The sequence below is a fragment of the Elaeis guineensis genome, chromosome 15, assembly GCF_000442705.2.
Source record: "Elaeis guineensis isolate ETL-2024a chromosome 15, EG11, whole genome shotgun sequence".
In the NCBI taxonomy this organism is placed as follows: domain Eukaryota; kingdom Viridiplantae; phylum Streptophyta; class Magnoliopsida; order Arecales; family Arecaceae; genus Elaeis; species Elaeis guineensis.
Genome location: NC_026007.2, coordinates 74,890,097 through 74,917,157, shown reverse-complemented (window position 1 = coordinate 74,917,157; position 27,061 = coordinate 74,890,097). Strand labels below are relative to the sequence as shown.

The 27,061-nt window shown below is 38.8% G+C and overlaps 1 protein-coding gene across 1 annotated transcript; it reads left to right on the top strand.

Annotated features, from left to right (window-relative positions):
* Positions 1–12,698: 12,698 nt before the first annotated feature.
* Positions 12,699–19,289, top strand: LOC105058816 (uncharacterized). Its single transcript, XM_073249666.1, has 8 exons — positions 12,699–14,136; positions 14,909–14,942; positions 15,130–15,357; positions 16,730–16,819; positions 17,470–17,535; positions 17,633–17,724; positions 17,825–17,872; positions 18,831–19,289. Exons 1-8 carry the CDS (start codon positions 13,769–13,771, stop codon positions 18,946–18,948), a joined length of 1,044 nt encoding a protein of 347 aa, XP_073105767.1. The 5' UTR covers positions 12,699–13,768; the 3' UTR covers positions 18,949–19,289.
* Positions 19,290–27,061: the final 7,772 nt, after the last annotated feature.

Below are 27,061 nucleotides of genomic sequence, written 5' to 3'. Positions count from 1 at the left end.
GTCGGCCCCCGCCGACTGCCGACGGTCCTCCGTCGCCTCGAGTCTCGTGACGACTTCAAAAACTCATATCTCCTCCATCCGAGTTTTGTTTGGGATGATTTTGATCTCGTTGGATTCTGTTTTTCACTGCGGATCTTGCTGTGGGCTCAATATGGGCTGAATCTTGAGGCATCAAATCCTAATATATACTTAATATCAATTGGTATTGATCAGTCATCAGTATCAAAAAGTGTTAGTGTTGCTTGGTACCAAGTATAAGGTGTGTACACACCCCTTTTTTGTTTAATTTTCGCATCCTAAGCTTGTAGGTGAAGGGTTTTAAAATCTTGGAGCATAATGGACTGCACCAAATTAAAAATATATCTTTGAAGCTTAGAAGGTATTATGGTGGTATCATGAATACCTTGGATTCATATTCAGGATATACAGTTGGAGGCATGCCGAGCCATATACTTGCTGTGAAGTGGCATGTCGAACCATATGCTTGTTGAGAAGAGCTATCTATGCTGAAATGAGTTATTCTGATATGAGCTAAGCTATCCTGAGCTATGTACTGAGAAGAGTTATCTATGCTAAGATGAGCTATCCTGATATGAGAAGAACTATCCTGAGCCTCATTCATGCTGATAAGAGCTATCCTGAGCCTCATTCATGTGGATAAGAGCTATCCCGAGCCTCATTCATGCTGAGAAGAACTATCCTGAGCCTCATTTATGCTGAGCTGAGGTATACCTGGCCATTTCCATACCAAGTTGAGGTATTCTATACTTAGCCAACTTCATGTCATGGCAACCATCCACACCATACAGAAAAGACAAAAACAATAAATACCCTATATAAGAGTATATGAAGGCTAAAATCTCTCCACACTTTCAGCTCTTGATTGACAGTCTATGCAATTAATAGGTGGAACCCTCATGTACCATAAGGTGACACCACTCATCCAACTCAAAAAAGTCAAAAGATCGGACACGATCTTCGAAGATATTCAATAAGGATTTCAAATCTCTCACTTAATATATTGTCAGTAACGGCCTCCTCACTCTACAGGAGCGATTAAGGGCTAGATTATCTCGTCCATAATGACTGTGCAATGGCCCTGCAATTACGGGATCGCACGATTATACAGCTGTTTGATCAGCTATTCAACAGTCTTCTATATAAGCAACGAAAGCCTCGAGGACCAAAGTAAGCCAATCAATCCCTCTCGGAGAACTCGTTGCTGCTACTATTGCTCTCTGAATCTGATTTGAGTGTCAAAGGATCTTCGTCGGAGTAAAAATCTTCGATTTTGACTTGTTTTGCAGGTCACTCCAGCACCAGCATCTCTGTGCGAGGCTCAGCCGTCTTCTCTCCAATCTCGATCGAATCGAGCAGCAACAGATAGAGGAAGAGCTTACTTTCGCATCATGCCACCAAAAAAAACTACCACCAGACAATCGAGATAATCTACCACCTCTCAAACCGCCATCGGTGTCGGAGAAAATCATGTACCGGCATCGCAACAACCAACCCCTCCATATGAAGGAGGGCTCGAGCCCATTTTTTGGAAAGCCAAGCAAGCATGTGATGGTGCCACGCAAAATTTCTTCATTACGTTCCTACGATGCCTCTTTTAGAAATGAAGGGGCCCACGTCGGTAGCAAGGCCCCATGTCGCCATCACCACTAGCACCATCACCTCTGTCGGTCGTGGAGATAAGCGTGGATTAGTTCAATGTGTCAGTCCAGCTAGTATACATCTGGACCGTTGTGATCCAAATAATACGGCGAAACAACAACATGCAGCGAGAGATGCATCTTGCTCTCGCACCCATGCCAACCCCAACCTCTATGGCACGGGCCCCACCATCTACTTGCAACAAAGATGAAAAAATCAATAAAATGAAGAAGGAGATACAAAATTTTTCGATTCTCAAATTATTTTTATTTATATTTTTAAAAAATTTTAGCAGGCTCAAACAAGGAAGGAGATCATGACGCTCAAATAAAAGTGAGACCATAGAAATTTCTCAATTTCTGAATCCAAAAATTAAATTTTCGGAGGGATCCAAACAAAAAAAGAGATCATGGCTCTAAATAAGAAAGGATATCACAATTTCCAGAATCTAACAAAAGAAGAGACTGTTAAAAGTTCTCATAATTCAGGATCCTCCTAGTAAGAGATTTTTGAGTTTTCATCCAATATTTTGTTTCCTTTCTTGCTGACAGGGCTACAGGACCATGCCAAAGATCATGTCCAAGCTAAAGAAGAAAAAAAAAGGAAGGGAAGAGGAGGCCCAAAGCCTTTTCGGTGGAACATGACATGCAATAATGCTCGTCCCATCACTCCACTCTTTTGTTGCAATCTACTGCTGTCTTTCAGGCTGGTACAAGAGAGCTATTTTTAAAAAAAAAAAAGCTGAGATGAGGCCAAATAAAGGCCCATCCAAGGTGATAATGCCAATCCGAGGCAAAGATCATGCAGATCCAAGATCCGAGATAAAATCTGCAGATTCGAGAAGAGATCATGTAGATCCGAAAAGAAATCAAATTTAAGCAAAAAAAAAATCAAGGCCGATCCAAGCCAGAATGACCGATCAGAGTCCAAAATCTGGCTAATCCAAAGCAAAAAACAAGTTCAAATTGAGGCAAAAACTCCAGTTCAAACTAAGGCAAATAGCAAGAGGAGTCAAGCAAAGCTCAAAAGCTCTCAAATAGAGCTTATAACTCTCATGGTAAAAGATATCCCAGACCCTATTTATTATCCTGCATTGTTCTTTTTGAACAACAGGTCTTCAAACACTTATGTTGGAATGGAGGTCAGTTTAAAGCCACAACGATGATTTGAAATCCGTGTCATCAAAAAGATGATCATTAAAAAACTAATCTCAAATGATCAACATCACCAAAAGACCAACCTAAGTAAAATAGGATAATATCAGTCTAATTACCTATTATTTTAATTAAAAAATTAAAAGATCCAGCTACAGTCGATCTGGCGAGTCCTCTCATTTTTTATGTGCAGGTTCAACTACAAACTTCGACGAAGTCCGTCGATCTCTATCCAAGCCAGCTCGTCGAGTTTTTCTCTGAGCCATACTCCTGTGGAGGACAATCTACGGGACCTCCACAGCCCATCGAGTTATCTTCGGATTCTCCAATCTGTCGATCTCTATCCAGACCAACTCGTCGAGTTTTTCTCTGAACTGTACTCCTATGGAAGACAATTTATGCAATCTCCGTAGTCCGTCGAGTTATCTCCAGATCCTCCAATCCGTCGATCTCTATCTGGATCAGTTCATTGAGTTTTTCTTCAAGCCGTACTCCTACGGAGGATAACCTATGAGAGCTCCACAATCTGTTGAGTTATCTTCGAATCCTTCAACCCATCGACCTCTATCCAGACCTGCTCGTCGAGTTTTTCTTTGAGTCGTACTCCTGCAGAGGACAATCTACGGGACCTCCGCAGCCCGTCGAGTTATCTCCAGATTCTCCAGCCCATCGATCTCTATCTAGGCCAGCTCGTTGAGTTTTTCTCTGAGCCATACTCCTACGAAGGACACTCTATGGAACCTCTGTAACCCATCGAGTTATCTCTGGATCCTCCAGCCCATCAATCTCTATGCAGACCAACTCGTCGAGTTTCTCTCCGAACCATACTCCTACGGAGGACAATCTACGGGACCTCCGCAGCCTGTCGAGATATCTCTGGATCCTCTAGCCTGTCGATCTCTATTCGGACCAACTCGTCGAGCTTTTCTCCGAGCCATACTCCTGCGAAGGACAACCTATGGACCTCCACAGCCTATCAAATTATCTCCAGATCCTCCAACCCATCGATCTCTATCGGGACCAGCTCGTCAAGTTTTCCTCCGAGCCATACTCCTACGAAGGACAATCTAAGGGACCTCCACAGTCCGTCGAGTTATCTCCAGATCCTCCAGCCCGTTGATCTCTATCCAGGCTACCTTGTTGAGTTTTCCTCCGAGCCGTACTCCTGTGAAGGATAACCTACGAAACCTTCACAGCCCGTCAAGTCATCTTCGGACCCTTCAGTCCGTCGATCTCTATCCAGACCAGCTCGTCGAGTTTTCCTCCGAGCCTTACTCCTGTAGAGGATAACCTCTGAGACCTCCACAGTCCGTCAAGTTATCTCTGAATCCTCCAGTCCGTCAATCTCTATCCGGATCAGCTCATCGAGTTTTCTTTCGAGCCATACTCCTACGAAGGACAACCTATGGGACCTTCGCAATCCGTCGAGTTATCTTCGGATCCTTTAGCCCGTCGATCTCTATCCGGACCAGCTCATCAAGTTTTTCTTTGGACCGTACTCTTATGGAGGATAATCTATGGAACCTTTACAGTCCATTGAGTTATCTCTGGATCCTCCAGCCCATCAATCTCTATCCAGACCAACTCGATGAGTTTTTCTCTAAGCCGTACTCCTATGGAGGACAACCTATGAGACCTCCACAGCCCGTCGAGTTATTTCTGGATCCTTCAATCCGTCAATCTCTATCTAGATCAGTTCGTCAAATTTTTCTCCGAGCCATACTCCTATGGAGGACACCCTACGGGACCTCCACAGCCCATCGAGTTATCTCCGGATCCTCCAGTCCGTCGATCTCTATCCGGGCTAGCTTGTCGAGTTTTCCTCCAAGTCATATTTCTACAGAGGACAATCTATGGGACCTCCGCAATCTATTGAGTTATCTCCAAATCCTCCAACCTATCGATCTCTATCCGGACCAGCTCGTCGAGTTTCTCTTCAAGCCGTACTCCTGTGGAGGATAACCTACAGGACCTCCATAACCCATCAAGTTATCTTTAGATCCTCCAGCCCATCGATCTCTATCCAGACCAGCTCGTCGAGTTTTTTTTTTAAGTCATACTCCTGCAAAGGACAACCTACGAGACTTCTGCAGCCCGTCGAGTTATCTCCAGATCCTCCAATCTGTCGATCTCTATCTGGACCAACTCGTTGAGTTTTTTTTTGAACCGTACTCCTGTGGAGGACAATCTACAGGATCTTTACAGTCCGTCGAGTTATCTTCGGATTCTCTAGTCGGTCGATTTCTATCTAAATTAGCTCGTCGAGTTTTTCTCTAAGCCGTACTCCTGCAAATGACAACCTATGAGATCTCCGCAGTCCGTCGAGTTATCTTTGGATCCTTCCGTCTGTCGATCTCTATTCAGGCCAGCTCATCGAGTTTCTCTCTGAGCCATACTCCTGCGACGGACAATCTATGGGACCTCCACGGTCCGTCGAGTTATCTTCGGATCCTCCAGTCTGTCGATCTCTATTCAAGCCAGCTCGTTAAGTTTTTCTCCGAACCGTACTCCTATGGAGGACAACCTATGGACCTCTGCAGTCTGTCGAGTTATCTTCGGATCCTCTAGTCCGTTGATCTCTATTCGGACCAGCTCTTCAAGTTTTTCTCCAAACTGTACTTCTGTGAAGGACAACCTACAGGACCTCTGCAATCCGTCGAGTTATCTCCGGATCCTCTAGTCCATTAATCTCTATCCAGACTAGCTCGTCGAGTTTTTCTCTGAATCATACTTCTGCAGAGGATAACCTATGAGATCTCTGTAGCCCGTTGAGTTATCTTTGGGTTCTTCAATCCATCGATCTCTATCCGGACCAGCTCGTCGAGTTTTTTTTCGAGCCGTACTCCTGCTAGGGTTAGAAGTGGGCTCAGGCCGGCTTCAGATCAGGCTTTGGGCTTGGTCCGAAACCATTCAGATCGGGCTCGAGCTCAAAAAATAGGCCCATTTTGTTTTTGGGCCGGGCTCGGATAGACCTTTGGCCTAGCCTTGGCCTGGCCCGGGCCCGAGCCCGAAACTCGACCCAAAGTTTGGCCCAGGCCCCCACATTACTTCGAGCAATCGAGGAGAATCGGCGGCATCAGCGATGGGGGGGAGGAGATGATGCAAGGGGGGCAATGAGGTGGCCGCGGTTGAAGGAGGAGAAGGAAAGGATGAAGCTTAGGGAGCAGCATCAGTGGGTGATCACTACGAGGATCCTATCCGAGCTCCGATGGCATAGGAACTACAACCTCTGGGTGCAGACAGACATCAATGAGATCATCGCCGCTCTCACGAGGGAGGCGGGTTGGATGGTGCTCTCCAACAGTACCACCTTCCCCTCCCGCTCCTCCGCCTCCTTTTCTCCACAGGTTTCTATCTCTCTCCCTCCTCTTTAGTCTATCCATCTCATCTTTCTCACCTCCACCACCTACGGCTCCCTCAAAACTCCAGATGGCCTCGATCCCCAGCTCACCGCCGCCTCTGCCTCACCCACCATCATCATCAATGTCTGGGATCTCATGGACAACCTCGACAACCTCCCCTCCCCGACCTCCACCTCCAAGAAGCTGTACCCCCTCCCCCGATCCCTCACGCACTACCACCACCACCACCATCGCCCAATCAAGGCCAAGGATGAGCATCCTGCCGTTAAACCCCTCTGGAAGCACCTCGCCAATGAGCCCAATCGCCCCAAGGTCATCTTATTCTCGACATCCCTCTGCAGCACTGTTTGCACCATCCTCCGTGGCTTCCGCATCGCCGTCGACGAGCGGGACATGTCCATGGATGCTGGGGTAGGGGGGTCGGGGGTGGGGGACCGAGACGAAGAAGCCACGGGTGGAGGAGCTGCAAACAACGGAGGAGATGCGGGTGGTGCCGAACGCGATGGTTGGGAGTGAAGAGGCTGAAGCGCGATTGGATGCGGGTTAGCCTAATTAGGCTCGAGCCGTTCTCGGGCCCGGGCTCGAACCTGTATTTTTTCAAAAAAATCGGGCTTAAGCCCTGTCCGAAGCCCAAAAAATTATTTCAGGCCGGGCTCAGGTTGGGGTACGGCCCAACCCAGCCCGACCCAATTCCAGCCCTAACTCCTATGGAGGATAACCTATAGAACCTCTGTAGCATGTTGAGTTATCTCTGGGTCCTCCAATCCGTCGATCTCTATCCAAGCCAGCTCGTCGAGTTTTCTTTTGAGCCATACTCCTGTGGAGAATAACCTACAGAATCTCCGTAAATCATTGATCTTTATCCAGATCAGCTCGTCGAGTTTCTCTCCGAGCTATACTTCTATGGATGACAAACTATGGGACCTCGATAGCCCGTCGAGTTATCTTCGAGTCCTCCAATCCGTCGATCTCTATCTGGACCAGCTCATCAATTTTTTCTCTGAGCCATACTCCTGCAGAGGACAACCTACGGGACCTCCGCAGCCCATCGAGTTATCTCTGGATCCCTCAACCTGTTGATCTTCATTCGGGCCAACTTTTGATCGACTGAAAATGAACAGAGCAACCATGCTGCTCGCACGAAGAAGAGAGGAGCACAAGATGCTCATATGAAGAGCAGTACAAGATGCCCTCGTATGGAAAACAGAGCGAGCATGCCGCTCGTAAGGCTTTAGATCGGCCTAAGCTCAAAAGGCCTTGGATCAACTCCAAATTCAAGCTTTTCTTTAGCTGCTTTCATCGTCCGCATTAAATAAGGAACAGATGTCTTAACGGGATGCATGGAAGGACATCCCTAGGCCCGAGACATTATTTCAATAGTACTCCTTTCGTCTAATTTTTAGACTCAAGAGTAGAGAGATAATATTACGGTGGTATCATGGATGCTTCGGATTAATATCCAAGACGTAGATTTGAAAGCATACTGAGCCATATATTTACTGTGAAGAGGCATACCAAGCCATATGCTTGCTAAGAAGAGTTATCTATACTGAGATAAGCTATCCAAATATGAGCTGAGCTATCCTGAGTTATATGCTGAAAAAAACTATCTATACTGAGATAAGCTATCTTGATATAAGAAGAGCAATCCTGAATCTCATTTATACTGGTAAGAGCTATCCTGAGCCTCATTCATGCTGAGAAGAGCTATTCTGAGTCTTATTTATGCTGAAAAGAGTTATTTTGAGCCTCATTTATGCTGAGCCGAGATATACTTGGCCATTTTCATACCAAGCTGAGGTATTCTATACTTAGCAATCTTCATGCTATGGCAACTATCCATGCCATGCAGAAAAGGTCAAAAACAATAAATATTCCCATATGAGAGTATATGAAGACTAAAATCTCTCCACACTCTCAGCTCCTGATTGACAACCTATGCAATTAATAGGTGGGACCCTCATGTACTAAGAGGTGACACCACTCACCCAACTCAAGAAGGTCAAAAGGTCAGGCATGATCTTTGAGGATATTCAAATCTCCCACTCAATATATTGCCAGTAACAGTCTCCTCACTCTACAGGAGCGATTAAGGGCTAGATAATCTCATCCACAATGGCTTGTGCAACGGTCCTGCAATCTCGATATCACACGATCATGCAGTTGTGTGAACTGTTGTTCGACAACCTTCTATGTAAGCAACTAAAGCCCTGAAGACCAAAGTTAGCCAATCAATCTCTCTTAGAGAACTCATTGCTTCTATTATTTTCTGAATCTATCTTGAACATTGGAGGATTCTCGCTAAAGCGAAAACTTCCGGTTTGGACTTGTTTTACAGGTCACTTCAGCACCAGCATCTCTGCGCGAGGCTTAGCCGCCTTCTCTCCTACCTCGACCGAATCGAGTAGAGAAGCGAGCATCTATTAATTTTTTATGAAAATACAACTAGTGTTTGAAATCAAATTTATTAAAAATTATTATATCTTTTTGTGTACAGTAGTACACAGTTGCATCATTAGTTTGACTTTTTTTCTAAGGGATGATTGGCAGGTGCTATTGTTGATGCCCTTGCGAGTAAGGGCATTAAATTGAATATTGCCATGCATATTCTTGTTGTGAAATTAATTAAGCCCAATTTTATCTGGGGATAATGGTTTGGCGGCAACTGCTGTGAATGCAAGTGATGACTGCTCATGAGGAATGATGTTAGCAATATGAACCTTTGGCATCCTTTCTCCAATTTATTACTTGTGTGCTTTTTCTCTCCTTCTATGCAGTTCTCTCTTGTTAAGTAAACTCTTTACCATCTACAAGTACATGCATAAGCATGCACATATGTTTGCGTGTGCTTTCAAGTTATATGCTGTTACAGGCACTTAAATCCCTCATCTCATGTCTATAAGATTCCATTTGGTAGCTAGATGTGCGGGCGTAACGTGCAGGCATAATGTGTGGGTGTCATGCTCAGATGAGATGCCAAAGGGAAACTGAGAACATCTGGTCAGCATACTTTTAATTATGATTCCAGCTTTCTTCAGCATTCTATTTAATGTCTCCTGTTATACATTTTCCCCTACTGGAAACGTTCTCTCTCCTTTCCAGCGGTGTTGGTGTTAAAGGAGAGCAGCCCATTATACTTCCTAGGACTGGACATGCCCATCAAGCACCCCTAGTGGAAAATTGGCTCTCTCTCTCTCTCTCTCTCTCTCTCTCTCTCTCTCTCTATATATATATATATATATATATATATATATATATATATAGCGTGCCCGCTTGTTGAACGAGCAGAAGGAGAAGATTATCCAGACATTCAAGGCGGCAGAACTTTCATGCAAAGATTTTTGGGTTTCCAGATGTCACACTTAATAATTTGTTTATTATGCTTTCAGCGTATTTTATTCTTTTTGAGAAGAATTTTTGGCATATTTTATCATGTGTCTTTTCAGTATGACTTTGTGGTTTTTGATTACAGATTGAGAGATCCATTGATAGGACTCCTAACAATATTTGTGGTAAATGGATTGGTAAATTAAATTGACGTACATTGAAACTTGAAATTTCATCTTCGTCACCTCTGTCAGCACCTGTACTCTCGATAAAATTATGCAAATTGAACAGCTCAGCTGACAGTTCCCCTCCTTTTGAGTTCCATATGATTTAAGGTGGCTTATTTTCTGCAGCAGGGTGATTTTCGGATGAAGCGGTGGGTTCATCGACCTGTGAATCCACAACTAGAGTGTCAGATTCACCAAAATTTCTCACTTTTTGTGCCATTTGGCATTCTCACTTTCCATCTATAACAAATGTAGGCAAGATCTCCAACTTGGACAAACTCATCTTTCATTCGATGGTGTAGGTTCCTTTTTGTTAATATGACGTCAACTCTCCAACTTTCCCATCCGGGTTGGCATCTATTCCTTCGCCTCCCAGATGAAAAGAAAACTCGGTGATGCCTCTTGTAAAGGTAGACAGTGTTTTGACAGCAATGCTCAAAGAGATTAACAGATGGGTCATCAACCATGACATTGGCAGCAGGGGATAACAGAGGCAAAGGCCACCCAATTATTTAGTTGTTAATTTATTACGTCAATATTTTAAGACAGAGGCAAAGGCCATCCAAGGCGATCTTCTTCTTGCTTTTACTTCCTCTCAGATTGTGAAGGACGAGATCATCCAGGATTGACAACAGACGTAAAAATGTCCCCCAACTTTTTTGTGTGGAAGCTCAGTTACATGCATGGTGTATTGAGACCGAAAAGATTGGCAGGATGGTGATAGCTAGCTCACAATATTCATATGCACAGTGAAAGTTCACTACCTAACGCAACAGAAGCAGAATCGCATTCATATTTTCTCAGGAGGGGAAGAGGAACCGCCAAAATTCTCAAACACCTCTCCTCGTCCCAACGCCAACCCAGCACCATTCTATTGGTTTGCCATCACTACATTTCTCTCTGTCCCTTCTTATCTCTCTTCAGGATCCAGCTCAGGCGACCTTCTAGCAATCTACCCTCCCTTGCTCCAATATTTCCAAATGTAGGAAGGAGTAATTCTCAAGGGCCGAATGTGCTCTTCCTATATATTCACTATTGGTGTTTGGTGGCACAGGCAGCTCGTCTGGTGGCCATTTGTATTTGGACCGCGTGGTGGCAGGGTGGATTGGCCCAGACTGACTGGTTCATACAGCTATGAAGTTTGTCTTCATCCCGGGGACCAGTTCAATCTCCTTATCCCGTGATGATCCTATATTCACCAGAGGTGGTTGATGCTACAATTTGCTTGTTTGTGTTTGGACCATGAGATGGCTGGGTGTATTGGCCCTGACCAGGAAGTTTGCCTTGATCCTTCGGACCGGTTCAATCTCCTTGTACCACGATGCTTGTAGTACTGTAAAGAGTAGGATCATCGCTGAGCAGCTAATTCTAGACAAGGATCTAACATGACTTTCAGAAGTTACAACTGATGGACTTCTTCCATGAACTTGAAGTTGGCTATGCGCACCAAAGTATATATATATATATATAATATATATATATATATATATATATATATATATATATATATATATATATATATATATATATATATATATATATATATATATATATATATATACAGAGAGAGAGAGATTTGGATAAGATTAATTGGATTTAAGCTCAGATCCAATTAGAAGAAAACTGAACAATAGAGGTTCTACATCGATAATCCAAGCCGTTGGATATAATCTATTATCTCAAAACAGCTTACACACCATATCTCATTATTTGAAGATCTTTAGTCTATACATCAAGTGATCAAAAAAAAATCTAATTTAATTTTATTTAGGCTGTCCAAATTTTGACTATTTGATGCATAGGCTAGAAATCTCCAAATCATATAATTTTTTGTGTGCAGACAGTTTTGAGGTAGTAGATCACATTCAATGGTTTGGATTATTAATGTAAAACTCCTATTACAAAGTTTTAATCTAATCAGATCTAAATCTAAATCCGATCAACTTGATTCTAGTCTGACTCTATATATATAGGAGGTGTGTAATATGTGCGTATGTATATATACATATATATTTGTCTTTATAATCTCGATGCAATATATCACTTTTAGATATATTTCAAGAATATCCTTGAAATGCATCACTCCTGTATCGTGCATGATTTTAGGCATAAGCACTGAAGATGACTGATTTAAAGTAAATTTGTGGTCCATTAATTGACTCTGGATTGCAAATTGGTTGTAACTTGGAAGCAAGAAATACTAGTTTATATTGGACAATTGTGGCCAAGATAAATTGATTTATGGCTCTCAGTTTGTTTGAATTGTTAAGACCTCATCTTTTGTTTTTTCGTATGGAATCTTTTTTTGTTTGAAGTATGCACTTAGATCTAATTGAATGCATCCATATTTCATTTTGTATACACCAGATGCTCCCATAAAAATCCAGCGTTAAAAGGTAAATGACGATTATAAGCAAGGTCTGGTCAACGAACCCTAACTGCTAACTGATGGTGAAATCAAGGGGAAGTGATAGTTTTCGGGTGCTCCTGATTCCCTGATTCCCAGAATCGCTTGGGACAAGCACGCCGCGTTGCTGGTTGTTTTTGTTTTCGTTCAATCATTTAGGACAAAACCGACAGGAACAAAAAGAAAAAGCCTCCAGTTGTTGTTAAGGTGTCGCCTTGAGAAATAGAAAGAAAAAATATTCCAGGAAAAAAAAAAAAACAAAAACAAGAAAATAGAAAGGCTCGCAGGGGTGTTTTGGTCCATCGACTCGTCCCTGGCTTCCAGGTTTGCATTCGACGCCCGTCTTTCTTGCCCGAGAGGACTAGAAGGCACCCACCGACCCCAGGGCTTTCCGATATGCTCGCCTTTTCTTTTTCCAATCCCGGTTGGATCTGCTTTCCCCAAGCAATCCGGTAGCCTATTATTATACGCATCATCCACCGCCTATCTATCCATGCACAAGGACCTTCCCAAAGTCCCCACCCCCTCTCCCGAATACGATAAATAAAAATCGAAGGACTGGTCCCTGGTGCGTCTAAAAGGAAAGGACTGCTTCCCAGCCCTCCATTCCTACGTTTAGAGGAGATTGAGAAGCAACATTTAGAGAGGTGGGTGCGTGGTCGCATTTGTTTCTTTTTCCCTCCAAAGGTGAAGAAGCAAGGGCATCCCATTCAGTTATCTGCTTTTCTTGGGTGTCAGTATCCACCTTTCCTTTCCTCTCTTATCTAATCATATTCCCACTAATCAAATCAAACAATAATAATAATAATAATAATAATAGTAACAACAACAGCAACAATAATATCAATGGCTTGCCTCTTTCCGGTGGAAAACCCCAATGGTCCAAAGTGTGGCATCTTTTGTTAATCCCTCCCATATTCTATTAATTAGGTGCTGAAATGCAAGCATAAAGTGGTTGCGTGCTGGGGTGGTGGCATCTTGAGTCCCTTTTTGGATATTGTGCTCATTCCCTCGGTTTGTTTCTGGATAATTAGCCCACTTTTAGTTAGGAGGTGTCTTATCGTCGTTGAGGCCTGCCAGCAGTCGACGCCAGTAAATTTTCTCCCCCGTTCGAGGAATGGGTTATTCGCTTCTTCCTCATTGAGTCTCGGAGCTAAGTGCTCTGTTTCTCTTTTCCTTTCTTTCTTTTCTTCTCTTCTCTTCTCTTTTTCTCCTTTTCTTTCTGCTGAAATGGTTCGGATCGGCAGATTCTGAATGGCTCTCCTTTCATTTTCCTTCGTAGGGTTCTTCTTCCTCCTTTTACCGATTCCTAACCTTCCAATTACCGCCATATGTTGTGGAAAAAAAAAATAAATGCAAATGTCGTTTTGAATCTCCCCCCTCCCCCACCTTCTTCTTTGGTGGGACGTAGATGTTCTACTCTGACTTGTCATCATGTACTGCTTTTCATACTTAATTTGTTCTGATTTTCAACTCGAGAAAGGAACTTGTGGTTGAAATTTCCTTTTCATATGATCTCATCTCATCTCAAAATAAATAACTATGACACTGGGGGAGTTGGGAGGAGAGAGGAAGCGGCAAAAACAACAGGATATTATTCGGACGCCGGAGTGAGAAAATAATCCATCCTCCATGCATTTCTCAACAGGACCTTCGAAAAGCTCTTGGCAGCCGGTCATGGCTGCTGATACCACCCACCCGGATTATTGGCTCAACTGGAGAGTTTCACTTTGTGGGATATGGGTGCTGTCTTGCGTGATCATAGCATTCATTCTGATATGGAAATATGAAGGATCCAACTCGGTGAGAGAAGATAGAGCAGACACTCGACGGGAGACATTGGGAACTTTGTACATGGATGAGTCTTGGAGACCTTGTCTTCAAGAAATCCATCCTGCTTGGCTGCTGGCTTTTCGGGTCACGGCATTTTTTGTGCTTCTGGCATTGCTCGTCGTCAATGCCATTGTGAATGGAGGTGACATCTTCTACTACTACACGCAGTAAGCCCACTTGTTCCTGGATACGGTGTTACTTTCGCTGAATAATGTTCAGATTGCCGAATACATAGTTGGTGATCTCAGTTAACTCTTTGTTTTTTCCCTTCCGACTTGTTAAAATGATCCCCTTAACCATGTTTCATGTTTGCAGTTCCCGGTGTATGCATGTCTGTGTAGATTTGTAGATTCTTTGCTTGTGGAGTCCTTAGATCCTTTCCCAGGATGGATTAGTGCTTGATCTCAATTCCCCATTCGGAAAAAAATTGGACTTTAATTTTTATGATCAATTAAGTCCCGTAAATCTCTCTGCGGTCTTCAGTTCAAAGAATTTTTGCGTCAAAACAACTCTATGAGTTATAAAGTGGGAGAATTTTTCGATATCTTCACTCTTATGGAAATTTTCTTCCGGGCATTGGTTTGAAACTTGGTTTCTTCCACCCCCTGTTTCCTTCATAGAAACTGCTTATTCAGGGCGCCCGATTGCAATGACTTGGACCCTAATAGCTGCATTTGTGTCACCTGGGTTCTCTCCCCCATTAACAACTCTAGTTCATGATCGTCGCATCATTCAATATCATTTCCTTTCTTCAGGTGCTTCATACCTCATTATTTGACCATTTGTTGCTCAATGTTTGAGCTTAAGTTTGTATGTCGCACTTTCAGTGAGGCTCTTATTCTTGTTGTATATGGTTGCCAAAATTCTTGATTTGATTTCTTGTTCCCAAAATAAATGCCTTCTCTAATGCTGGATGTGTTTATGGTATCTTTGGCTCAGGTGGACTTTTGTGCTGGTTACTGTTTATTTTGGGGTATGTGATTTTAATCTGGACCTTCACTATTTGAAAATCTTTGTACTTGTGCTGCTTCCTTCCTAGGAGTGGTGATTAGTGCCATGAGAATAATTTTAGAGCTATACTTCTGACTATAATATGTTAACATAAATTTGTCAAATCCATCACTTCTGAATCCGCTTTCACATCAAACTGTTTCTTTTAGCTTGGTTCGCTGCTATCTGTTTATGGGTGCCATCAATATCTCAATAAAGTTGGTGCGGATAAGCCGGACCCTGAAAGGCCAGATGCAGAACGTGGCACATTCATGGCTCCTACAATTGAGGAGAACCCAAATATGCATGGTGCAGTGAAAATCTCTGGCTTCCATGAAGAAGACAACACTCGGGAAATTGCTGGATTCTGGGGTTATGTGTTTCAAATCATCTATCAGGTAAATTATCTTTCATGAACCAAGTAACTGCAAATGTCATCTTAATGTCATTTAATCTCTTCCATGAGTGGCAGGCATCAGGCGCGTGACCTGGGATAAGAAAAAGGTTTTCCCATGAATATTAATTATGGCAAATCATGAAGATTACGATTCTATCCACGTGTGACATTAATATCATGAACCAAGTCTTGTGTTTGAGATCCTAATAGTTAGTTAAAATATTCTGCGTAATTAACAATTGGTCAAAAGGCTTTCTAGCACATATATATCTTGTGCTTCTGGATATGTGATGCATGACCAGTCTTATGAGATATGAACTGAAAATAGCCTCTGATCTATGATGTGAGGCCATATTTATAAAGCTATGGATGTTGAACAGATTGGTGCTGTTACTAACCTGATACTCCAAATATCCCACCGTTTTCTAAGACAGATATCAATTTAATTGAAGTGCAACTTATTGTCCAGATTTCTATGATGAGGACCCATATAAAGACAACATCTGTTCTCGGGTGTTGGACAAAAAAATGAATCCAAATTCAAATTAGCATTTCTCATTCATAAATGTATGAATTAGATGATTGTATGCCAAGGGTGGTCTCATATATGAATGCCATTTTTTGAGCGAAGGATGAGAGAAACCTCACCAGAATTAGAATTTTACTAATGCGGACATATGGTATACCATAATTTAGACGCCCAGACACTTTATCCATGAATAATTTGTTCTTGGCAGAAAATATAGTTTGAAAAGAGAATGAAAAGAGAGGGAGTCCAAGACTTGGGGAAGTCTTGGAGCCTTTAATCCCAATTTTTCTGAGATGAGGAAGAACACCTCTCATTTTGATTATTTTATCTTCCAAAATCAGGATCAGAAGTTTGATAGCGTCTTCCAACTGTGCATGCGGATCTTCTTCTTTTTCTTCCTGAACAGGAGCTCTCACCTGGCACAATTTATCCATGAACAATGAGTTCGAGCATCCAAACAAGCCTAAGAGTTTTTGATAGGTTGAATTGAATGTTCTCGAAAATTAGATCCAAAATGGAGGATAAGGCTACAAAGTATCTATGTTAGTGCACTATTTTGCAACTGAATATGTCAGGCCTGTAGTGGAGGAATTTAGAAATTGCAGAATAAGTTTTCATGTCCACCTTTCATCAACTCATGCGGATTTCTGTTTAAGGTGGAAAAAAGAAAAGAAAAAAATTAAAATCATAGACAATACATGTTTAAAATAAACAAAAGATAAAGAAGATAATTGCACATATACATTCAGTTTTCCTGTCATTTTTATGTCATTGCTTTTACATAAACAATTCTTTTTTCATTTCCTTGCAAGTCAACTAATTTGCCTCTTTAAATTGTTGCCAGACAAATGCAGGCGCTGTGATGCTCACTGATTGTGTCTTCTGGCTCATCATTTTTCCCTTTCTTGCCATCAAAGATTATAATCTAAATTTTGTAAGTATCCAGGTTCTGGAATTCCAAATTTTTAATTTCTACGTGTTTTTCTAATAATTTCCATTGGTATTATCTTGTTTTCATATGAGCAAATTTGAGGATTCATCTAGTAGCAGATGGAGGGTGATGTCAGCATTATGACCTTAGTACCATTTGTAGAGTGCCGCTTCTTCATACTATTTGTGGAATGGGCTGAATTTTATTTTAAGTCATCACTAGATGCAAACTGTGCAATCTCATTTGTGCATCAGGAAAAGCAATTTGAGCTTTAAGTTATTGCTTAGAATAAAACAATTAATCCTCAATAGCAACATGTGATATGCTTAATTACAACTTTTAAAATTAAGCTTCGTGAAAACACTGCATATGATCACCTGATTGAGATAAGTAATACCCATAAAAAATTTATATGCTCTCACTTATGTATGCTAATATGCATCCCACAAAATTGACCATTTACCAATCAATTCTAACAGTTCAGATGTTATATGACACCTTTGGTTCTGTTGCATTTTTTTTTTTTTTTTGGTGGGAATTCTGTTGCAAATTTAAATCATTGAAAAGTAATATACGGAAATACCAGAAAATTTGAATATTTGTATTGCTATCCTGGTTCTGTGCTATAAGTATGTGTTTGCCTTTTGTTGCAGTTACTAATTGGTATGCATTCAGTCAACGCAGTTTTCCTCCTTGCTGATACTGCCTTGAATAGTTCGGTACACGCTTCTATCCTTTGTCATCATTACTGGAGGAGTTACTGTTACTGTATTAGAGATTTTGCTTAGTCTCTTTTCTTTTGTGTGAATGTGCTAGCGGTTCCCCTGGTTCCGGATTGCATACTTCCTACTTTGGACAGCAATATATGTCATTTTTCAATGGGTGGTCCATGCTTGCATCTCAATCTGGTAGTGTTAAGCTGCTTTTTTTACAGCTTGTAACAAGAATTTTCTCATTCCACTATGTCATTTTGTATTTACTTAGTTACTTAGCTATTTATTTTTACAGGTGGCCTTACCCATTTCTTGACTTGTCATCACCTCATGCCCCTATATGGTATGCCCTTTCTGTTTGACATAACTTTGCATGTTTCATTTGTATGGTATTAACCTATGATGTCATTGTCATATGTATCTGGTGGCACTAAATTACACATGTATCCAATTATCCACTTTTTTTTTTTTTTTTGATTAAGCCAATTATCTACATTTTTACTTTTGAGTAAAAGTTTCTGAAATAAATAACATTTTTTTTTTAATATCAATACATGAGAAGTAGACCAATATGATAACAGTTGAGCAAGATTTACACTTGCGGTTCTCAGATAAGATGTCATCTTTGAGAGGAATCAAGATAATCATTCTAATCTCTTTCCATCTCTTCTTCACCAAAAAACTTTTCTGAATGTCTTTGTCTAAAGATATTGTTAGCATCCTTTCGACCCTTCAGTTATTTATCATATATTTTTTTTAGGTTCACAAACTCACCATTGCAAGATTCTTTGGATCTGAACTGGCCACCATATTGGCTAGAAATTCTTAAAAAGAAAGCAATCTTGCTATCACCAACAATTTTCAATACGAATGCAAAGTCAAAAACCTTTCAGAACTTCGAGTACCTACTAGCTTTAATGGTGATAGTTTTACATTTTTTTTTTTTTCCAGGCCATAGAACTGCAATTTGATTATATCTGTTCAATCTAAGCATAACAAATTCAAATGTGGAAAAAATGTTCAAACATTTCAAATTTACATATGTAATAATGTAATTTTATATGTGTTCCATTGCAAATCATATTTAAGCAGTCCTGCAGTTTTTTAAGTTGGCATGGATTTTTGAAAAACAAATTTACGAAACCTTACCAGAGAAGACAAAATGTAAATTTGACCTCCACTTGGCACCCAGAAGCTGACAATCATACTACCCTGAGGTGGAACTAATCTCTCATAACTGGCGCGGGACGAGAATTTCTTACCAGAAGCTGACAACTCTCCTGTTCCTCCCGTGACAACAGGTATTTTGTGGTGGCATTGATGCATATCCCTTGCTATGCTGTATTCCCATTGATTATAAAGTTGAAGCACATTCTGCTATCCCGATGGTTTCCTCGGTCCTATCATGGTATGAGGTAAGCCAGCATGAATCAGTAATTTTCAACTGCGGCTTCATTGCACACAGCAAATCACCGAAGTACAGTCATTCCCCAGCCAGCTCTCCTTTCAGAACAGCTATATCCTTGATGGTGGGTTGGAGGCGCAAACAGTCAGGAGATCTATTAAATTAAATATGAAGTGCTATTGGTTGATCATCTCTGCATCTACGGTGTTGATGAAAACTAGGCATGAATAGATGCAGGAACAGGGCTTTGCTTTTAGACTCAGGTTGCAAGTTTTATATTGGAATATTTGTATCGGGAACTTATAAATTCTTTAAACCTTATCCCTGTTAATGATACAATATATTTAAAATATTCTCCTACCATAAAAATGTGTAGGTAATATTCTCTAAAATATTATCATATTTTTTTACTATAAAAATATATAAAAAATATTTTCTAAAATATCATCATTTTTTTTATCATAAAAATGTATAAAAAATATTCATCAGAATATCACCATATTTTCTTATCACAAAAGTGTATAGTAAATATCTCCTATCATAAAAGAGATCCTTGTATATTCTCTATATATAGATAGGGTTGGAACTGGATCAGGCTATATCTCTATCCGAATCCGGTTCAAAATAATTTTCGGATTTTCGGTCAGGCTTAGATCCCATTTTCTTGAAAAAAAATTGATCCGAGCCCGATCCCAACCCGATGTTGGATAAAAAAAAAACGAGCTTGTTGGGCTTCGCCTCCATCTCGATACATCGCTAGGCTCACTCCATCTTCCCCTCTCCATCTGGGGACCCCTCCGCCTCTCAATCTGAGGACCGCTTCGCTGACCTCACCCAAGCCCTTCGCTACGCCCACCACCTCCTTTCCAACTGCGTGTGTCCGTCCCTCACCCCTGACAAGCTCGCCATCTCTGGACGATCTGCTAACACCTCTCTTGATCTCCATCTCTCTCCAGACGATCCACCGATGTCTCCATTTCTGGACGATCCGTTTCCATCTCCTTCTCTGAATCTCCCGACTCTTGATCTCCTCCATGTCCGGATGATTTGCCGACATTTTTCTCTCCTGATCTCCTCATCCAGGAACCCCTCCACCGACATCTCAGTCTCCATCTTCATCTCCGTTTCCGGATGATCTGGCGATGGTGGCGTTGAAGGGTTGGGAGAGAACTTGATTCAGTGTACCGGCCTATTAACAGAAGGGATCAAAGATTTTATCAAAAAAGAAAAATAGAAGGGATGGTAGAGGAAAGATAAGAATCATGCAGACCGACAAACAGGCCTGTAATCGGGTTCAGGCCGAGCCAATAATATACCAAAGCTCGGCCTGAAAGGAGAACAGATTATATATTCGACCCCAAATCCAGTCTGATTTTGTTCGGATTTGGCTCATAGCCCGATCCGAAGTCGTGCTGGCTCGAGCCCATATCCAGCCTTATATATAGATTCTTGTACATTCTTTCGAGTATGAAAAATAAAAAGATTATTCCTTTCTCTTCTTCTCTCAACGTGGTATTAGAGCCTCAAATCCAGGCCTATTTTTCTTAGGCCACCTAGATCTAGATCATCCGATCCGTCCGTATACAAAATTTCAATCCTACCTTTGCTATCAAGTGCCCCGATGCACCGACATAATTTCTCTACTCTGATCTTGCCTTTTCATGTGCTTTGATGCATTCCAGTCTAGTCTCTATCATTTTTTTTTTTATCTATATTGGCTTCTCTTCGTTATGAAAAAAAGTTGATACTACTTAGCCTATTATTACTGTTTTGAATGGCAAGACCAGCAATTTTGCTTAGGAAGGGGCTATGACCAGTTTTCTTATGGGTCGTAAACTTTGGCAATATGTCACTGGACAAATTATAGAACTCAACGTGAAGAAGGAAAATGAAACTGATGAAAAGTTTGAAGAATGAAAGGAAGAATGGCTGGTCAAAAATCATCAAATCATTACCTAGATACGGAATACCTCACATCTAGTCATTGATACCCACTTTCGATGGCTCAAAATAGCCAAGCAAGTTTGAGATTTGTTGGCCAAACAATACTGCAGTATAGTTGATATGCATGAATATCAACTTTTGATTGCTTTAGATAATATAAGACGAGTCCGGAGAAATGATTCATGATTTCTTTGCTTGGTTGAACGATATCTGGGTTTAACTAGATCCAAACTGATCCTCAATGGGTGGATCTAAAGGATGTAGAAATATATAGTGCCAGGAGGGACAAAAGACGTGTTATCAAGTTTCTCGTGACTCTTAGAAGGGATTTTGAGTCAGTTCGATCCAATCTCCTTCGTTGGGGTCCCTTACCTTTCCTTGAGGATGCTCTTGCTAAATTAATTTCAAAAGAAACTCGGCTTGATTTAGTCAAATCAGAAAATACTCATGTTCTTATTGCCAAAGATCAGTCAAATTGTCACGCCTCCGACCTAAGATTGTGAATCGAGGATCATGACAACCGCCGCATACTCATAAAAAACTCTTCCCATAAGCATGCAAGGCATCTTATCATGCTATCCTAAAACAACAACGGAATAATTAATCAATAATTCAAATCCAAAACATAACGATCTAAATTTTTTCTTTAATATCTCAATAAATTCAACAATGATTCATAGGTCTTACATTAAATTCAGTAAGACTTTCAACCTAAAATAAAAGTATGGAGATTCTGCTTCTGATCACTCTTCCATTCATATCTTGTATCATCTTAATTCCTCAACATCTGTAAAAACAGTAAAATAGGAGGTAATGAGCTAAACAACCCAGTAAGCCATGATCACTTTTAACAGATTTAATCAGGTATTAAAGTAAATAATTATTTATAGAAAATAAGCATATAGAGTTCATTAATTCGAAATCAATTTCAATTATGCAATATAGTTCATGCCAAGTTTATTTCTTTTTCAAAAATTTCAAGTTTCTTTCGAGATTTCAATTTCTTTCATTCTTAAATTTTTTTCATCAACAATGAGCCATGACCACATTTTTTCTGTGGCAGGGTCATAACACCGCATATCTTCTTACGGTGAGCTGCGAATCATCTGGCAGCAAAGTTCTTCAGAACCGCTGATCTCTCTGGCGGTTTGTCGCTGGTCTCTCTGGTGACATGAACCCTCAGGATAAATCAATTGCCAACGTATATGCCCCCATTGGCGGGGTCCTTTACATAGTCAGGTTGTCAATTCATATTGTTCCTATATCAAAATTCTTTATAATTCATATTTCATATTCTAATTTCGATAAGAAAATCTATAATCATGTAGTATCGAAATTAATCAATATAATACATCATGAAATCAATATGTTCAACCATGCTTCATCATAATATTTCAAATAAGATATTTTCATAACAAAATATCATTCATCCAATTCATACATCGTTTCACAAATCATATCAGAAAAATATATTATAATTTATCGATAAATCTAGAAAAAGTGAAACATTACTTACCTCGAACGCATTTAAATAAATCCACATAATTCTATACATTTTCTTCCAAAATTCTTCAGTTCATAAACCATATCACAATATTCGATTATCAGATGTCAACGATACCTATACGAGATCAAATTCAATAATCAGAAAGAACACGAATACTATATTTCAACAGTTTAGATTGGATCCGATCATCTAATTTCATCTAATCAAAATCTAATTAGGACATAAACGATCCAAAGTTTGACTATCAGATCAAATCGGATTCGAAGTGATAGAATCGAGATTTCTTCATTGGTTTCATAAAATCAAGTAGAGAGAGAAAATCAGAGGAGAAAGAATTCATGAGGTACAATTCGAATTGATCAGGTGACACAATCCAACATTACGATTGATCCAATATCTCGATTGATGAAATCAACATGATCAAATCAAGTCATGGCTAGATCGGAATCATGGATGATCAAATCTAAGGATTCATAGTCTGATCAAGGTGAGTGCCAACACACTGCCCAACAATCATGGATCAAGATTCTTCATCAGATCAAAAATATTAAAAAAAAATTTCATTGATAAATCGATCAAGAGAAAAAAATTGATAGAGAGAGAAATGGCTTTAGAGAGAAAAAATTTTAGAGAGAGAAAATTTTAGAGAGAGAAAATTCATCTTGGATTCCTCAGATGATATGATTCAACAAATCCGATCGATCAGATCAAATCATACTAAAATTATCATATAGATAATTCAATAAAATTATGAAAAAAATAAAATCTTAAAAATACCTAATCTGATCAAAGTGGATGTCGGTGTACCGTCCGACGATCGCAGATCAAAAATCTATCACTATGATCATTTAAATTCATCATCATTCTTCTCAAAATTCTAAAAAATCTTAGGAGAGAGAAATAATCTAGAGAGAGAAAATCCAATTCTAGAGAGAGAAAATACTAGTTCAGGCTGAAAGGAGAGAGGAAAGAGAGAGAAACTCTCTTTCTCATATTTTATTATTTATATCATTATTTATTAATTTATTTATTTTATTTTTTTTTCTTCTTTTCTTTCTTTCTTTCTTTTTTCTTTTTCTTCACGGAAGAGAGAGGAGAGAAAATTCTATTTATTATTATATTATTATTATTTTATTTTTTTCTTCTTTTTCTTCTTTTTCTCCTTTTTTTTTCCTTTTTCCTTTTCTTTTTCTTTTTCTTTTCTTTCCCTTCTTCTTTTCTTTTTCTTTTCTTTTTCTTTTTCTTTTTTTTTCTCTTTTTCTTTTTCTTTTCTTTTCCTCCTTCTTCTTCTTTTTCTTTTCTTCTTCCCGAGCTTGCTTTGATCGAAACAGGAGACCTTACAGTCCCTCCCCAAATTGTTGGCCGACCGACAGCCGACCGGCACAGAGATGGTCGATGATCGAAGGAGCGCGACTCGTCACCCGAATGAGCCCAAATCGATGGCCGGCGATGACCACCGGCATCCGAAAAAATCAAAAGAAAACCGAACCCCTTTTTCATGAAAATCCGACGACTCCGGTCACCGATGAACATACACACCATCACAGGAAGGAAGGGAAAGGAGAGAGAAAGAGAAAAGAAGGCTTACCTCTGACGCCGGTGGGGTTTTCCAGCGAGAAACTGGGACAGGCACAGTAAAGGTATCCGCAGCATTTTTCCCGACGATCGCCATCGATTGACCCGAGATTCTCTGGTGAGAGGGAGAGAGAAGGATTTTCCTCCTTAAATAGAGTCGGAGGGGGCTCTTTCTGACTCCAGTTGGGAGTCGGTGAGAGGAGGAAAAAGATCCCTATTTTTTTTTTTTTGGGCTTTGGTGGGCTGCGATTCGTTACTCGGGCCGGGCCATCACATTCTTCTCCTCTAAAAAAAATTTCATTCTCGAAATTTTTCTTGCTTGAGTCTTCATATTTTCTTACTTGAATCTCATCCACAAATATTTCAATATTCTAATTCTTGATATAAAATTTATTCTTAAATCATTTCATAAGGAAAAAATCAATACGTCAAATATTGATCTGAAACGGAACCATTCATTTTCTTATTTATCAAGATCAACATCTCAAAGATTTTCAATATTTCAAGATTTCGAAATTATGATCTCATTTCCTATAAAATTAATGTTCAATATCTCATGACTCAAATTAAAATCAAATCTATCTCTTGTGAATAGAAAAAAAATCAATATCTTAATTCTTGAATAAGAATTTTATTTTTTATTATCATTTATTTATTTTTTTAAATATTAACCACTCTTAATTTCAACCCATCATAAGATAGAAAAACATACTTCTATGAATCATTTGATGATATCATAATCAATCAAAATTCAAAAATATTTTCTCTTATTCATACTTTCAAAGATTGAAGATTTATCATTTCAATCTCATTCTTGAACTTTTGATATTTTAATTCTCGATGCAACTTCATCATTAAATCATTTCATAGAAAAAGATCAATATCACCGGTGTTGATTAGAATCAATATCACTATTTCTAGTCATCGAAATTTTTTTACTCAAATCCTCAAACTCTTACATATTATAATTCTTAAAGCAAATTTTATCATTAAGTCATTCCATAATAAAAATCAATAACTCAAAAATTGATCTAAATCAAAACTATATTTTTCTTATAATCAAAATCAATGTCTCTATTCTAAGTAAGTATATCAATTTGCTTTATCTAAATATTAACTATTCTTAATTAATCGATTCATTATCAAATTAAATTATAAATAACTCCAATCCATCTTTTGTAGAACAATCGTCAATATCAATAGATAACCTCAATCTTTTTCATTCAGTCAGAGAAATAATAATGATCAAAAGAGTTCAAACTTCAAATTTTATTATACCCTGGAGATAAATATTTGAGTATAATAATTTAAGATCAAAATCGTCATTCGATAAACAATCTCAAATTCTTCCTAATAAATAGAGAATTATAAAATTCAATTCTAGGATTAAAAAAATTTAATCTCTAAATATTCTAAATCTAAAATCAAAAATCAAAGGTCCACTCATCCTAGAATTAGGATGCTAATTATTTTTGTAGCATAGTAGATGAAAGCACTACTTTTAAAAAAATCATATTATGATATCTAAAATAATTCAAAATTTTAAAATATTATTTTTTTTAATATCAATAAATTTTTTATATCAAATAATATCATCTATCATAATTTTTTAACTCAAAGAGTCAACATTTCTGACTTACTCAAAGTAATCCAGATTACCATGTTTCCGCTGCGCACTCTGTTCTAACAATCAAAATTTTTAGATTCACCAAAAAAAAATTTAATCAAATTATTTCTTTATCTTATCAATAGAAAAGATCTAAAATTTCAAATTTTAATTAAAGTCAAAGATTAAATTTCGATTCTCATTCATACTTTTACTGGTGTACAATAATCTTGATTAACCCTTGAGTTCAATATCATATTTAAAACCATCATATAGATTTACTATAATCAATATGAATCAAATCTTAATTCTCATATCAATTCAATTCGATAATTTTTAAATCAAAATCCTTATAAGTCAAATCAACGAAAAAAATCCTTCGATGCTCCATCAAATTTAGACATAATCAGAATATATAAGAATTTCAAATCATTATTTTCTTTTTTTCTAAAATTTTTATCATTAGGATCTTCAATATCTATCAAATATCTTTTCACATCAATCATACAAGCCTCAAAAATCAAATCTCCATTTAATAGTAGATTCAATTAAGGACCTTATTAACAAAAGTAAAGAACTCCATATCAATTTCTAAATCCAAAATTTTTAAATTATAAATTCACATGAGTCCCATAATCTGAAATAAATATAAATCAAATATTTTATCTAATCTAAAGATATCAATTTTTTATTAACAACCTCAACAATAATATCAGAAAATCTATTGATCAACTTAGATGCAAAATTTTTAAATTAAAATTTCATACACATCATGTAGTCTCCAAGAGACATAATAAGATCTATTATTTAGATCTAAGGATGATGATTAAAGATTCCAGTATGATGAATATCCTACAATTTCAAAATCAATTTCATCAATAAGAAATAGACTTCTTTACAATATTTCCAAATATGCATTCATCCTAATATGCCACTTTATATATAATCCACATACCAAGTTCAATTTTGATAAATATTCCAATCAAGCATCATAAAAGACTTTCTTAGTCCATTCTGGAATAATATTTTATTATCAAATCTTTATTTTGCCAATAATAGTCAACTTCTCAACTAGAAGTAATATCATAGTATTATTCTCACATCGAATTTGAACTTACGATTCACTTGAATAACCAATGATCAAATTAATAGCCACAATGCACAATAAAATTTTATGTCAATCCTTTTGTGATTATTTTCGATCAAAATCTAACTAATCATATCATGATCTATAGATTATCCATCATATTTCAAACTCCATATGTCATAATCTCTTACGATCTTTTTATACATAATCTCAATATTTAATCAAAAAATTATAAAAATTTCTCCCACTACAATCATCAAAGATATACACCATAAGGTCCCTAGTGTCTATCCACTTACACCCATTCTATATCTGATTCTATGTTTCATAATTTATCCACTTATACTTTGATACCACTTTAATTGTCACACCTTCGATCCGAGATTATGAATCGAGAGTCATGGCAAC

What these genes read in the sequence shown, in the direction of transcription:
- LOC105058816 (XM_073249666.1), top strand. Translation starts at nt 13,769, where the DNA reads ATGCATTTCTCAACAGGACCTTCGAAAAGCTCTTGGCAGCCGGTCATG. An exon ending in TGGTTACTGTTTATTTTGGG is followed by an intron (nt 14,943 to 15,129) that starts GTATGTGATTTT and finishes TGTTTCTTTTAG; the next exon opens with CTTGGTTCGCTGCTATCTGT. An exon ending in AAGATTATAATCTAAATTTT is followed by an intron (nt 16,820 to 17,469) that starts GTAAGTATCCAG and finishes CTTTTGTTGCAG; the next exon opens with TTACTAATTGGTATGCATTC.